This window comes from Boleophthalmus pectinirostris, unplaced genomic scaffold (genome assembly GCF_026225935.1).
Source record: "Boleophthalmus pectinirostris isolate CB_2022bp ecotype Guang Dong unplaced genomic scaffold, ASM2622593v1 HiC_scaffold_5, whole genome shotgun sequence".
Lineage (NCBI taxonomy): Eukaryota > Metazoa > Chordata > Actinopteri > Gobiiformes > Gobiidae > Boleophthalmus > Boleophthalmus pectinirostris.
In genome coordinates, this window is record NW_026571404.1 from 28,869,398 (window position 1) to 28,883,144 (window position 13,747).

The following is a 13,747-nucleotide window of genomic DNA, read 5'->3' on the forward strand; positions in this document are numbered from 1 at the left end:
CACCTTTTTTGAACATTTTGACAGGACTGGACTTGACTGTTGATGCTTGTATGCCTAGAGCTTTTTTTTTTTGTTATTGTTGCATAGTTTTGTGTGAAGTGTGGAGAGAAGGGTGATCTGTGGAGAGACAAGTGGGCTGTGGAGAGATGGGTAGGTTGTGGGAGGGATTTTTTCTTTGGTTAATTTCCACAGACAGGTTTGACTGTGGACCTGCTGATTAAAAACACATCTTGCATATCATTGATGATTAGAATTTGCTGAATCGATCATGGTTAACATTTTAAATTGCTCAGTCCTGGGAATAGTGTGGGAATCAACGATTGGGTTAAGACTGAGAAATTTGTGATTCATTGTAATAACAAATCACCATGTTATTTTGGTTTGATGACATATGACTTAAAGGCCCTGGACCTGATGTTTCCCAAGTATTTAAACAAAATTCGTCCTACCACAGTACAGATATACTGTATTAGCAACTCTTAAGGTCAAAATATGTCTCTATAGCCTCATTTCCCTGGCACGGTTCGCCTGGGGCTGCCTTGGCATGGAACAGTTAGGAGGGAGCCCCCACACAGGAAACATTTCCATTACAATGGGCCCAGACCGCTTTGGAAGTTACACAGGTCTAGCAAGACACAACCACTGGTGTGACGTAGGCCTGTGCCACGAGCCACTGTACAGCTGTCTGCTGCTGTCTGAAATATTGTGTCATCAAAAGTTTCACAGTAATACCACAGGCCATCACAATGTATCGAATTACACATTTTTTGTGTAAATTGCGTAAAAAAGCAGAGAGAACTAGACAGACCATGATCCTTTGCTCTGTTTCAGTTCAATCTACATGCTGAACTAACTGTTATTAAGAACATTTTAAATCTTAATTATTTGAATATCTAGAGAAAAGTAGCATATTCACAATTTTGTTAGCCTCCAATAAATATCATACCGTGTGATACAGATAGTGTAAGTATCGTATCGAGAGATTTGGATATTGTTACATCACTTGTACTTGATCATATGATTTAGGCTTTAAACTGCACGATATTACTGAGAAAAATAGAAAACATTGCTCTTATGGTGGTGTGTGCAATCTTTCCTTTTCTAATTAGTGATAAATTAATGCATGATTAAACAGTCAAAAACTGTCCAACTTGCCCTTTCAAAATAAAGTACTCTGTCCATGTATTGGAATATGTTACAAAGTATTGAAAGTATTCCTCCCATCACTTTCCATGCCCAATATCAATAAGAAGCCAGAAACTGTTCTAGAATCAGTTATAGAGTCATAATCCATGTTACAAAACTGCGACACATTTAAGGCAATGCACAGAAATAGCTGGTACAATTCATTTAACTTTCCTGCTAATAGTAAACAACGTGACAGCCAGCATAATGGAGCAATTGGCAAACTTGCAAGCACCATTACCTTGAGTATAGCTGTTTCAAACAAGAACGCTATTTTTACCCAGAAAACATATCGAATTAATTTCCTTTTAAAAGTCCAAATCTGTTTTCTGACATTCTATTCGGGTTGGAGCTTAAAGTGAATCACTGCATAGAGGGTTTTTTAACACACACTCTTAAGAATTTGAAGATGTTGGCTAGAGTTTCAATCAAATCATAAACTTAGCAGACATAAGTTAGCGTAATATTTCAGTAATATATTAATTATGAAAATGTGTTAAAGGTGCACTGTGTAACTGTGTTTTGGTTGGGGGTCCGTCACCTGCTTGTTTCTATAAATATGTCATTGATCTGCTTGGAATGTTCCACAGTATGATATTAAAAGATCTACCTTACATTTATTCAGTTACATGCGGTTTTATTGGTCAAAAATACCTAGAAAAACAGACATTCTGGCTGGTGCCACCTAGTGCCTCTGCTCAATTTCATTTCTCTCCAGCGACTATTCAATTCAATTCAAGTTTATTTATATAGCACATTTAAAACAACTTCAGCTCATCAAAGTGCTTCACATACAAGTCAAGAGAATACGGTCAGGAATCAGAATACACTAGACGGTTTGCAAGAACCCCAGAAGTTGTAGACTGCATACCGGCCAATCAGCAAAGAGCTGTGAAGCCATGACGTCAAACTGAAGTGCCTGACTGGGTCCCTTTTGTGATACAGCACAACAGTAAACAAAGCAGTCGAGATGGATGTAGATGAAGCCATACATTCTGTGTTGGCAACGATTCCCGAGATCGAGGATTTAAAGCCGGAACAAAGAGAGTGTTTTATCAAGGGGAAAGACATTATTGCTCTTTGACGCATTACATACATCAAATGCAAGTAAGTAGCAGCGATTGGTTAAATAAAAAAAAGTATCCGCCTACTGTTGAGCGAATGAATCCTAATTCTGCAAGGTCACGGTTTCCATGAAGTGAAACCGGCTGATGAATCAGGCTGTCTTTAAAAAGCATTTAGAAAGAATGTAACAGAAATGGGAATGCTTACTGTATATTGAATTTTAAGGGGGGGTTAAGCAAAATCTTTTTTTTTTTTTAGCTTTCTACAATATTATAACATTGTTCCCTCATCAAAAACATGCCTGAAGAGGTTTTATATGTCATCCATGCATGTTTGAATAATCTAGAGATCTCTCCCAAGCCCCATTCGAACTCTCTTTGCGGATAGCTGTAAGAGTCCAATGCTCCGCCCACAAGCCAATGTCACCCATGCTCCCACACTATACACTACAACTTCACAACCTGGTCCGATGTGCAGTAGTTAGTGAACTGCATTGCAACACTTGTGAGAATTGTTGTGATAGTGCTCTGAAGGGGGAGTGACCTAGCACGGTGAAGAAATGCCAAAAACACAACTGAAACTGAAACTTGACCAAAAGGACAATACAAGTTTAGTTTTTCTCTTGTGATCTACAATGTAACATCCCATTAAGGTGATTTATAACATCAGAGATTCCATGGGCTTATATAAAGAAAAAAAAGCAAATACCAAGTCCACTGTTTTAAGTCAATTGAGATGATCCATGGAGGACAGTTAACATAAATTGAACAAATTCCTTTGAAAGATCTACTGAATACATCCTCCTTGGACTGTCCCAGTTTTGGAGTGAGGGATTTGATTTATGGTCCTGTGCTTTCAACTGCAACATGTGAATATTAATGTTGCCATCTACACGTTATTACACAGAAATCGTATGTCATGGTACATTACAGTTCCTTAAAGGTCTTATATTACACAAAATTGACTCTTGTGAGCTTTAAGTCATGTTATAATGTAGGTACGTCATCGAAAACATACCTGGAATTGTGTTTTGTTTCATTCATACATTTTGAGTTATCCTTTATTATTATTCATCTGTCTACATCTCCAAAGCTCAAAGTGCTAAGTTCCACCTTGTGAGGAACAGAGCATTTTGTGGAGACTGGCAATTCTCGGTTTGATATCATCCAGATAATTCCAGAGAAGGTGTATGGAGTTTAAAAACACAGTGGAGCACTTCCTGTATTACCATACTACAAGCTGGGATCGAGTGTTTTCAGTTTTAGAGAAGAACTCAGCCTAAATATGCTGAGTTTGTGTGGTAAACATGTGTGAATTAAACAAAACACAATTCCAGGTATGTTTGTGATGAGGAGATAACATTATAACTAGGGATGGGCATTCGATTAAATTTTCTTAATCGATCGTCAGAAGAATTAACGATCGATGATCGATTAATCATTAACGTTTTTATATTAAAATGATCATCATTATTATTACTATCTGCACTACTAATCTGCATAAATAAATTCAACTTTATGACATATAAACCGTAATCACTCTAGAGCCACATCAGCCTGTTTGAGATTATAATGTGGTTAATGCAGCTTTGCGCAACTGTCACAGAAACGAAACTTAAAACTGCATTGCTAATTTGCATAAACTAAGCGAAGAAAAAAAAAATGCGGTCAACTTCTGTTGGCCGGATTAAAGGACACGACTCAGTGGAATACAGGTTAGTGTGACCATATTTGCGTTTGTCAAAACCAGGACACCGTACGGAGGTGGGGACTCGTCATCGACATTAAGCTACTCTCACCTGGCAAAGCTTTTTCCCACTGGACACCGAAACATATGTGCTGATTTGTACTCTGTGCACATGCGCCTTGCACTTGTCCTGACCGGAACAGAAAGCGTGGAATTTCTTGTACAAGTCATTGTTAAATACGCATTTGTGTTTTGGCACGTTGCAGACTGACCGACTGTCTGTGTTTGCTCGCTCCTTCTGCGTGCAGAGAGACACATGTACCCCTGTTTATCCCCGGACATGGACGTTTGGTCACCCTGTGCACAGAAACCTACATTTGGTTTGTCGATTAAAATTAACGTAATCTATGAAATTCTTAATGATCAATTATCGATTAATCGACTAATCATGCCCATCCCTAATTATAACATAGATCAGAAAATACCACAATATTGACCCTTTAAAAGAGCAACAAAGTGATAGGGTTGAGGTCACTGTATGTTTAAAAAATACACTTGATTTGTGTGGGTGTATTTAATAATAAACTATGATTGTGACTTTACATTTAGTTTATTTTACAGCAGACGGCAGTGGATTTTCAATTATGTGTTTTTAGTATCGAAAAATGGCTATGTGATATTTTTGAACCCTACGTGAATGGACCTAGACATGGATTTTTTTTTTTTATATAATCACAAATGTACAGATCAGTGGAAGGAATGGATTTTTCTGAGCCTTCAGTGTTGAATACAGGGTAATGCAAACATGCACGAATGAACTTAAATATAACTTTGAGTAAACTATGATAAAGGAACACTGTTAAAAAGGTTCAAAAAAAGTACATTTTACATAACGTTTACAAAGAAATTCTTCATCTTCTTCATCTTCTACAACACAAAAACCACAGTTGATGTGAGTGGCACTGGATGCGTTGCCATAGCACCCATGACTGCTGCGCCACACTATAGAAGTGGCTTCTATAGGGAGCAAAGGCCATTTTAGCATTGTAAGTCTACTATTGTGAGGGGACTTTAATAATCTTATACTGTGCAAAATAGACTCTTGTGAGCTTAAAGCCACGGTACAATGCTGTTAGCTCCTCAAGAACATACCTGGAGTTGTGTCTTTTTTTTTCTTTTTTGATTCAGTGAAGGTGTATGGAGTTTAAAAACACAGTGGAGCACTTCCTGTATTACCACATAACATCACAAGGTGGAACCAAGTGTTTTCCAAGAAGAAGAATTCAGCCTAAATACGCAGGGTTTGTGTGTGAATGAAACAAAACACAACTCTAGTTATAACTGTGATGAAAAAACAACGTCATAACAGAGTTCAGAAAACATGAATTATCACGAGATGACATCACGAGGTGGGGGCAACTGTTGTGAGCTCTCGAGTTGGGAACAGGCTAAATATGAAGAAGAAACAATCAGGAATGAATGAAACAAACCACAACTCCAGGTTTGTCAAATATAAGTCAAGTATATAATTTTATGCATCACAGGCGATATAGGACTTTGAAAACTGCAGGTTATAATCATCATTTTCAAGGTGATCATAATGACATTTTGTTCTCATAATAAGAAGAAATTCTACAATATATGTCCCTCTTAGCGTTTAGACAGCCCTTATTTTTATTGCTAAGCTTTCTTCCATGCCTGAATGTAAAATGAAATGCTTATTTTCCACTATTTATGTTTGCTATATTTCCCTGCAGGTACTGTATTTTTTTCTTCTGAGAAAGAGCCTTGTGCCGCCTTTGTAGCGTATTTGTCCTTTTAGCTCCATACCCCTCTGGTGATGAGTACCTACAGCGTTTCTCTCTCTCTTCCTCTCTCATTTTCTTTCTCTTCATTATCTCTCTTTCCTTCCCTCTCTCTCTTTCTCCCTCTCTGTCTAAAAAGGCCAGCACACACAATACAAACTGCTTCAGCTCTGCCTGTCAAACGTAGCAGCAGGTGCGATAAGAAGCGTTCCCCTTTTATGAATTAGAAGATACTGTAAAAAGGCTCACCGCAGGAGTAGAGCCATGTCAGATTAACCCTGATACATAATATTAACCTAATTCAGCACTAAACCGGCCTAAAACCAGCTCTGGGGCTATTCTGTGGTTAAGAAATGTAAATGGAAGAACAGGGTCTGAGCTTGCAGGGCTTGGTCAGGTCTGTTTTTGTGTTTTGGTGGTGCGTGACGACGGGTCTCGGCTGGTTTTGGCAAAGGTTCTGCTGCAGTGGACAGATGGACAGCTCTTCACAAATCTGCTTTTAACCTCAACTTGGAAAATGTCAATGTCATTTAAAGTCACGTCTCTCTGAAATATGCTGTTGAAAGAGTGTTGGTATGTGTAGACCTGGGAGGGTTTTGATGTTAAGGTTTATGGACCTAGACGATACAAACTTTTAGTCCATGCCATTTAACATAAAATGTTACTATACTTTAACATCAGCTTCCAAGATATCAGCCAATATCCAATTTTTGTCCATAAATTGGTGTACCATATTTTTTGGAATATAAGTTGTACCAGCCAAAAAATGCATAATGAAATGCGTAATGAAAAAGAAAAACATATAGTCGCAGTGGACTATAAGTTGCACTTTTTGGGAGAAATTTATTTTATAAAATCAGAGAACAGGAACTGACATTTCATCTTGAAAGGCAAGTTGTAGTAATAACAACAGAACAGGCTGTTAACATCACATATGAACAATTAGTCATATAACTATAACATAAACAACAGAACAGAACAAGTTTACCAAACTCTCCATCTCACTCCAAATCATTAAATCCATTGAATTCTTCATCCTCTGTGTCACTTCTGACTAACTCTGCAACCTCCAGAGGTAAATGGAGCACTGCTTCCTCTTCTGTGTAGCTGTCGTTAAATTCAGTATCAGTTCCAGTTAGAATTATTCCGGCCTTTCCGAATCCCGACAGGATGGTTTCGGTGTCACTGAAGTCCAGGCTTTGTCCATCCATCTAATAACTTCCAGGAAAGCTGCATGAGAGATGATTACTGTTTTCGGCTGCATGTTTTGCTTCAGCTTGTAATCTGCAAAATATGATTTCCTTTTGTGTTCAGTCTTCTCAGTTGTCTTTATAAGTTTGTTTAAATTTAAATTTTTCTGTGTTATGGAAGTAATGGTGCAATTGACTGACATGATACCAGACAGGACAATGGCTCTTTCTACAGGAGACATGCATAGTAAACACACCCAAACCTATAGCGCCCTCTCGCAGCTGTCAGTGTGAAAATTTTAAAGTCGCAGGACCAGCCAAACCATGGAAAAAAGTGCAAAGTCTGAAAAAATACGGTAATAAGGCAATTTACTAGCCAACGTTGCCCCAAAATGTCTCATAATGTTAAACATATATTTGAACAAAGCTGTTAATAAGAAAATACTACTGCTATACATGAACTACTGCTACTACAAAATAGTTATTTTACACTATCGTCTAAATATCTAAACTGACCAAAGCAACAGCAAGTTTTTCAACTTTTTTGAAAAAAGTTGAAACAAAAGTCAATTAACTTTATTATGAAGGCACTTTTCATACAAAGGCTGTGACTTTTGCTAGGTGGGCTCTTTCAATAATTACTACTATGACTACAGCTAGTACCACCGCAACTGTAACTATCCTTCTTCTAGGAACTTTTACTATCACCATTTGCTACTGCTATTCCAAATTTGCTACCACTTCAGTACCAGTGAAACTCCTGTTACTAATAATAGCTTTATCTAAAGTCTTTGGAGACGGTCTGTAAATGCTCTGTGCATAATAGCCTATTTCCTGACGTTAGCTCGCCCCTGCATTGTCCCTGCTTTGCATACTTGGTGCTTACAATTAGCCAAATGGGACTTGTATCTGTGTTCATCCTCTCAATTAGCTTGTAGCGGAAACACTGATTTCCCCAAAGGTCAAATTATTCCTCTGACATAGCGCCCCCTTTCATGGGTTGCCTCTTGTTTTAAGCTGGTCCCACGTAGCCGAGTCCACTTATTAAACATATTTTTATTGGACTAATAGGTCTGCAGTTCCAAGGCCAGGTTCTGATGTGCAGCCATTTGAATCCATTAGCCCCGGCTTCTGTGGTTTAGTGACTTGTTCAACAGTTTGGACATAATAAAAATGTCTGCCTTATTATCCAGGGAACAAGAGGAAGGTGACATTATGGTGTAGCACTGTGATCATTTTCATCGTTTTCAGTTTGAAGGTTTATCTAATTTTGTTTATAAAATGAAAGAAATCTACCTTCTCACTGGCAAACTAAAATCCAACCAAGTTAACATTACTCGAATTAAGAAAGTTTGATCATGATTTTAGTTAACTTCACTGGAATGAGACTTTATGTACTTAAAGTATGAACATACTTAAGAAAAACAACAAAGCACTTAAAATAACAAACAAAATCTAATGTTGGTTGAATTAAGTAACCACACTTTTTTATCATTTTACTTTTCAAGTTCAATCTACACAAATAAAGTAAACTATTCTTAAATTTAAAGTTATTTGAACTTACGTAGATATTGTTTACAGTTTCATAGTCACAGAATAAAGAATACACAAACAGGATCTGAAAGTGTGTGGTTTGATCCTTGTTACTTGTAAACTTTTTTTATTTTTAGACAATGTGTCCCTTTAGGAAGAGCTGCCCTGTGTAATAAGAGCCATTCTTCAATGTCACTGGGTGGACCTGACTCGGGGACCACAGAGACCTTTTCAGGATTTTGGGAAGGAATTTTAAATCAGCGGCTCTTATTTAGCTTCTTTGAGGTTGGTGAGGTTGGCCTTGACCGAACATCTCTACCCTCTCTCTCCACATTCCCAGCTGCAACTGACTTTTGCAAGGAAGGTTTTTTTAGGGTGCAACAAAATAACCCACAAAAACCCAGATGGGGGCAAGAATTAGAAACTTCACACACAAAGTTACTGGGCTTTGTTCAGAAATTATAGGTCTCACTTCTTTTGTAGAATAAATTGTCTAAATAAACAAAACATCTAGGCAGATACAGCATGGCCTCTAAACCATGAGAGTAAAACTTCAAACTCTATTTCAGTACTAAGATAGACGCAATACTAATTCCGATACTGCAATGATAGTAAAAAATTGGTTTTAGACTTGTTCTGATACAGCTCAAGATCATTCTAAAGCTATTCAGGAAAGGTTCATTTCTATCCTGTGAATGTGACTTGTTTAGTATCGATACCTGCTCAAACGAGCCTCTAGTTTCGATACTACCTGTAATTTTAGTTGAATCAATTAGTATCTGATTTTTGATACTTTCCACAAAAAGCACTTTCACCTACAAAAAAAATAAAAATAAATGCCATGGTTAAAATTGTGAGCTGAACCACTAAATGGATTTTATTATAAATTATGTTGAAATCTTGTCTTGTCTCGGGGGAATTGTATCTTATTCCATCCTTTCTTCGTAGGTACTTGATTTGTTGACACTATTTCAACTGCAGCCACAGCAAACACTGCAATATTTTGTTTATTTATTCATATAGTGATAGTTTGTATTTGTATGCAAGTCCCGGCTTATGATAATTTAATTGGTCTCTTTGAGTTTAGGTTAATTTCCTTGAGGTACTCTTATCCCCCTTTTCGACAACAAGATTAACTGCAGATTTATCCACCAGCTAGATACTCTTGAGCCTCTTGCTCAACATTTGGAGAAGTTTCCTGGGGGTTGTTTCTGACAGATTTTGAAAGTACAAAAATCGTTAGTTAGATAGTAAAACAAAACTGATATCTCTCCACTATATGAGTATATGATTCTCTCTATTCTGACAACCTTAGTCTATACAAAATTGCCCCACATGGTTCATCCATCAAACCACGGTCCTTGCTAACAATGATGTAACCATACAATCTAGACAAGCTCTATAGTTTGGACACAATTATAGTTACATGTCTCTCCTTTGTAATCTTCATAGGTCCAAGGAGCTGATCAAGGAAGCCATCAAGGACAATGACTTCATGAGCAACCTGGAGGCGTCTCAGATCCAGGAGATCGTGGACTGCATGTACCCGGTGGAGTACGCCAAGCACAGCCTCATCATCAAGGAGGGAGATGTGGGCTCTCTGGTCTACGTCCTGGCAGGTAAGACAACTCCAAAGATGTGATAAATGTTTGTGAATCCTGTTTTGTTTGAACGCACCCCCATAGGTCTAACTGCGAAAAGAAAGGGCATTTTTGATGAGATGATTGGACAGGTGAGAAAATGATGCGCGATGCTGCATTCGCTGACATCCTGTTGATTCCACTTGACGACAAAGTGAGCCCACAGAGAATTTGAGACGTGACTGAATTTTTTTTTTTTACTTCAAGGTGCATTGTGTAACTTTTCGGGTAGAGGGTCCATCAAATGCTTTTCTCCATGGACATGTTTTTTGTTTGTCTGGAATGTTTCACAGTATGATATTAAACCTTTCTATCTTCATGGAGACCAAACCAGACTTAGTTATAGGTCAGATTTATGGAGAGGCAACCTCACTCACAGTCAGAATGCCTGTTTTACTAGGTATTTTGAGCTATAAAACCACCTGTAACTGAATAAAAATAAGGTAGAGCTGTTTAATTTCATACTGTGGAACATTCCACAACAGATCAATGACATATTCATAGAAACAAGCTCACCCAGCGAAAAGTTACATAGCGTGCCTTTCAGCTTTGACTTACTGTGGATTTACTTGGTGTGAAAATATTCAGAGTATGAGCGAAGAAAACCAGAGTCAAAATTCACTGATCAAAGCAAATGAGGCTGAAAGACAACTTTTATGTAGCCAATACATTTGACCACAGTGACTCAGAGTTTCAAGTAATGCCTGTTAAATAACCTGGATCAATATAACAATATACTGCAGTTGAAGATCACTATGGGCTTTGATTGGGGTCACATACAAGTGCAAACCCCGAGGTATTATTATGTGGAACATGAAAGCGGTAGATGGCCCAACAGCGCAGATGCCAGGTTGGTGTTTGCAAGCTGAAGAAAACAGTTTAATCACGGACTGAAATGGGAGTTGGATAGGGGGATTGTTAGACCTGAAGCAATTAACAGACTCATCTATTTTAGTGTCATTGTTTCTTTGTCCATTGTTGTTTCAGAATGGCATGTTTTACATTTTTTATGGTTTTGAGTCTCCCTCTTGTAAAAAAGGTAGACAAAAATTGGTGCCCAAAACTCAAGCGACTTAATTACTTACATAATTGAAAATAAATTAAAAAGTAGTCTCTTAAAGCGCCCATATCACACTATTTTCTGATCTAGGTTATAATGTTGTTTCCTCATCAAATCATGCTTGGAGTTGTGTTTTGTTTCATTCACACAAACCCTGCACAGTTCGGCTGAGTTTTTCTCTGAAACAGAAAATTGCCCTTCTCTACTGAACAAAAGGAAGCTGTTAACTTGAAAACTACCACTTCATGACATCACAAGGTGGACTAGAGCATTTTGAGCTTGGGAGATGGAGACGACCTTTGTTATACCAAACAAAACACAACTCCGAGTATGTTTTTTTGAAGAGGTAACAACATTCTAACATGACTTAAAGCTCTCAAGAGTCCATTTTGCGAAATATAGAACTTTAAATAATGAGCAATTTACAAAACAAAGCTCATTACTTTTGATATATGTAACAGCCAAACTAATATAACTCATATAACTTTTTGTGAAACTTTCTGAGCACAGTTTTACAGTGTAGACGTTGTTTGTGCAGTGCCTCCATCCAAGCCTTAACTCAGAGTTGTTGTGATGTAGTGGTCAGTCAGCCACAGACTCCACATAAATCAGCCTTCAGCGCAGGCAGCTCATACTCCAGAGTTTTTGTCAAAGGTTGAACAATAAAAGGTGGCATTTAAAGGTTAATATTTTACAAGGAGCTGCTATTGATTGAGAGATTTGTCTCTAGTGGGCCACCGTTTTAGATTACGGACCCCGTGTGGCATTTCTGGTTCTATTGTGCCATTGCAACGTAGCTGGAAATTAAAGGTGCATTGTGTAACTTTTGTGGTGGAGGTTCCGTCAAATGCTTTTTTCCGTAGAGATGTTATTCCTTTGTTTGGAATGTTTCACAGTATGGCATTAAACCTTTATATCTTTATGGAGCCCAAACCAGACCATGTTACAGGTCAGATCTGTAGAGAGGCAAGACACTCACAGTCAGAATGTCTGTTTTTCAAGGTATTTTTGAGCTATAAAACTACCTGTAATTGAATAAATGTAGAGCTGTTTAATGTCATACTGTGGAACATTCCAGGCAATGACAGATCCATAGAAACAAGAAGGTGATGAATCAACTAAAAAGTTACATAGAGCACCTTTAAAATAGTTTCACTAATGTATGATGCAATGTTTACAGTACTTTTTACTGCTGCCAAACTTACTTCATAGTACTGATGGGACATCCTGTACTACAGATGTTGCAAAATAAAATTGCCTCAAGATAGTGCACATATGAGGAAAACTATCTTGTGAGATCTTTATTCCATGTTTATATTTGACTTGGATGATAAGAAAAGGGCTCAAAGCTGGCGAGTTATGTTTTGAGAACTGGTATTTCGAAAAAAGCATTTTACAATAACTGCAAAAAAATGAAATAAATAAACTGTGTGGCTAAAATTGTGAAGTGAACCGCAAAATTGATTTATTATAAATTATGCTGAATCTTGTTTTGTCTCGTCTGGGGGGAATTGTGTTTTATTCCATCCATTCTTCATAGGTACTATCTTGATTTGTTGACGCTATTATTTCAACTGTGGCCACAGCAAACCTTGCAATGTTTTGTTTATTTATTCATATAGTGATAGATTTGTATTTGTATGCAAGTCCCAGTATATGAGTTTAATTGGTCTCTGTGAGTTTAGGTTAATTACCTTGAGGGACTCTTATTTCCCTTATCAACAACTAGAATAACTGCAAATGTATCCACCAGCCAGGTACTCTCGAGCCTCTTATTCAACATCTGGAGAAGTTTCCTGGGTGTTGCTCCTTACAGATTTCAAAAGTACAAACCTCCTTAGTTACATTGCAAAAGAAAACTGGGTAACACTTTATAATAACTACACCTTATTTAGCCTTAATAAAGCATGAACAAAGGCTTAATTAATAACAAAGACTAAATTAATAATGATTCATGCTTAGTAACTACTTAATTACTACCTTAAATAGCACTTGCACTTAATTTGCCTGTGCTGTAAATACTTACTCATAATTATTTCATACTTAATTACTCGTGGACTAACCATTTGAGCATTTATTAATGATTAGTAAGCTATGAGACAATGATTTACTAATAATGCAAAGCAATGATAATTTAGGCAGCTGTTATCTGTTAGTTTAGTCTTTTTGAGAGCTTTTCTAAAGTGAAGAGGAATTATACTTTATTAAGCATTGACTAAGCATGAATCATCATTAATTAAATCTTTGTTTATTATTAATTAAGTCTTTGTTCATGCTTTATTAAGGCTAAGTAAGGTGTAGTTATTATAAAGTGTTACCGAAAACGGTTATCTCCCAAATGGACAAAAGATTGTGACTGTCTTAAAGGTGCACTGTGTAACTTTTCTGGTGAAGTGTCTGCCACCTGCTTGTCTCCTACTTGGACATGTTACTGTATTGCTTTGGTTATTTCACAGTACGGAAATAAAGTTGCTTATCACAATGGACATAAGTAATGGTCAGATCTATGGAGAAGCAAGCCTGCACACAATAAGAATTTGTGTTTTTCAAGGTATTTTTGAGCTATTAACTAAAAACTGTAAT

The 13,747-nt window shown here is 37.3% G+C and overlaps 1 protein-coding gene across 1 annotated transcript in view; it reads left to right on the top strand.

Moving 5' to 3' along the window:
* LOC110157105 (cGMP-dependent protein kinase 1-like) overlaps positions 1–13,747 on the top strand; it is a 227,508-nt gene that overhangs the window by 12,965 nt on the left and 200,796 nt on the right. Inside the window, exon 2 of the mRNA XM_020921370.2 lies at positions 9,917–10,083. Within this exon, the coding sequence (XP_020777029.2) occupies positions 9,917–10,083 (167 nt within the window). The remainder of the gene's footprint in view (positions 1–9,916; positions 10,084–13,747) is intronic.